The sequence below is a fragment of the Cyprinodon variegatus genome, unplaced genomic scaffold (genome assembly GCF_000732505.1).
Source record: "Cyprinodon variegatus isolate N-32 unplaced genomic scaffold, C_variegatus-1.0 Scaffold134, whole genome shotgun sequence".
Lineage (NCBI taxonomy): Eukaryota > Metazoa > Chordata > Actinopteri > Cyprinodontiformes > Cyprinodontidae > Cyprinodon > Cyprinodon variegatus.
Genome location: NW_015150587.1, coordinates 354,716 through 356,948, shown reverse-complemented (window position 1 = coordinate 356,948; position 2,233 = coordinate 354,716). Strand labels below are relative to the sequence as shown.

Sequence of the window (2,233 nt, the reverse complement as noted above, 5' to 3'; positions counted from 1 at the left end):
ATTTACAGGCACACATACACACAGAAGCCTCTGCTACCCCCATCCACCGACACTAAGAGGAGCAGCCCTGCAGAGGGACGCTTCATTTCAGCCTCAAACTTCGCGCAAAGGGGGAAGAAGAAAAAATATACAGTAATAAAAACTGTGGATTATATTTGAGTTTTTCTTAAATAGGTTCTCAGAATCGCTGCGCGGACGTGAACCGTGGGGGTCTCTCTCTCTCTCTCTCTCGTTTCCTGCGTGGCTTTCCAACTCCACTCTGCCGTGGAAAGCTTCAGACGTGGATTTGTTCCCTGGTTCCTCTACGGACAGCAGACACCGTCGGCGGCACTGTGAGCGCTCCGATCAGGGACTTTGTGGATTAATAAAGAAATAAAGATCCAGCTCTGATATTCATGGGATAATGAGGCCCCAGGATCTCCGGTGTCTACAGCCGCATCCTCTCCATGCTGATAGAGATTTCTGACTGTAGAATAATCTGCACCGAGAGGCTTTTTTTTTTTTTTTTTTTTTTTTTTAAGGACCAGATCCGCAGATCGGGGTTACGCACGGCTCGGTTTCTGAGCTGCTAGACTAAAACGCCGGATGAGATGGTGATTTATCCCCGTGGGACGAGCTGACTGTCCCGTGAAACCTCCCCGACTGTTTCCCCCCTCTGATCTGAGTCTGCAGGAGAAGGAGACGGAGACTGGCGCATGCTACAGACTTCCTGCGCTCATCCAGCTCCCAGCTTTTCCATCGTATCCTCTCAGGCTGCTTGTCACTGCCTGGACTCGGATCCCGGAATCTTCATGATTTGCGGACACCATGCTCGTTTTTTAGCCGGGAAACCCTCTTCTTGTCCCGCATGTTTAGGACCAAACGATCGGGGCTCGTCCGGCGACTCTGGAGGAGCCGTGCGCCCGTGGAGGGCGACGGGGAGGCGGACAGAGGGACGCATGGCTCCACGGGGGGCTGCTGCATGGGAAAAGCGGCAAAGGTGGCCAAGTCTAACGACGCCGGGTCGGAGGCTGAACTGAAGGCGCTGACCCACTCGGTGCTGAAGAAGATCAAGGAGAAACAATTGGAGGTGCTCCTGCAGGCGGTGGAGTCAAAGGGGGGCGCGCGGAGCCCCTGCTTGCTCCTACCCAGCAAAGTGGACACCAAAGTGGGTCAGCAGTCTTACTCTCTCCCCATGCTGCTCTACAAAGTGTTCAGGTGGCCGGACCTCAGGCATTCCTCGGAGCTGAAGAGGCTGTCTTGCTGTGAATCCTACGGGAAAATAAACCCGGACCTAGTTTGCTGCAACCCGCACCACATGAGCAGGCTGTGTGAACTCGGTGAGTTTTAATAAAACAATAAAAATCCTATTAAGATATGCTTGCTATATGTTGAAGTTAGATTATCTTAAATTAGATAACATCACCTCCTGCAGGTATTCGTATTTTTCCCCCACTTACCATAAGGTCAAAGTCAACCCAAGTGCGTGCCAAGAGGTCCCTTCTACAGGGGCGACTCTAGAAAATATCAATAGGGCTGGACACATTGGGGGAGCCCTGATTCTATGAGGGAGGAACACCTCTATTCAAATATTTCAAACAGTTTGCTCAATTTTTAATGTGATTATCATAAACAGTAGAAGATTAAAAATGTTGCTTGGAGTTATCATTTGTTTCTTGTCCTAAGAAGAGAGTGGCCCCAATGGTGGGTCGAAACCCAGATGAATGAAAATCTGTTGTTATGCTAGATATAGATGAATAGAAATTACTTAGAAGTCATTGAGCATATTTCTTAGTACCTGTTTTCTGGAATGTGCATTAAAATAATAATAATAATAATAATAAAGACATATTATAGCCCCGGTGGGGGAATAGATAAAACGCTAATGTCATGGTGCACATTGGGCAAATAGACCAAAGCAGGAGAAACGTTTTCATTATTTAGTCAGATATTAATAAGTGGTTCCAACCCAGGGAACCACTGTTTCTTTTCTCTATTTCACTGTGTATCTTGTAATATCTTAAGTCCTTTGCTTTTAGATTGTTTAGGTTTTGAAATTCTTTAACATCCGATGATTTTTTTTTGTGCATTTTTTCCAGACTAACAGCCTGGTTTCTCTCTGAAACATTTTATAATTGGCATTTCTAAAGTGCAGGGTGCCTCAGCCAGGACTCTAGTCTTTCCACAGTGAAGTTTCCAGCACCCCCCCCCCCCCCCCCCCCCCTCCTTTCTCTCCCTCTCTCTATTCCTCTCT

The 2,233-nt window shown here is 47.5% G+C and overlaps 1 protein-coding gene across 1 annotated transcript in view; it reads left to right on the top strand.

Moving 5' to 3' along the window:
- Window positions 1-2,233, top strand: part of smad7 (SMAD family member 7) — an 18,620-nt gene continuing 16,387 nt past the window's right edge. Inside the window, exon 1 of the mRNA XM_015376353.1 lies at window positions 1-1,319. Within this exon, the coding sequence (XP_015231839.1) occupies window positions 848-1,319 (472 nt within the window). The 5' untranslated portion in view covers window positions 1-847. The remainder of the gene's footprint in view (window positions 1,320-2,233) is intronic.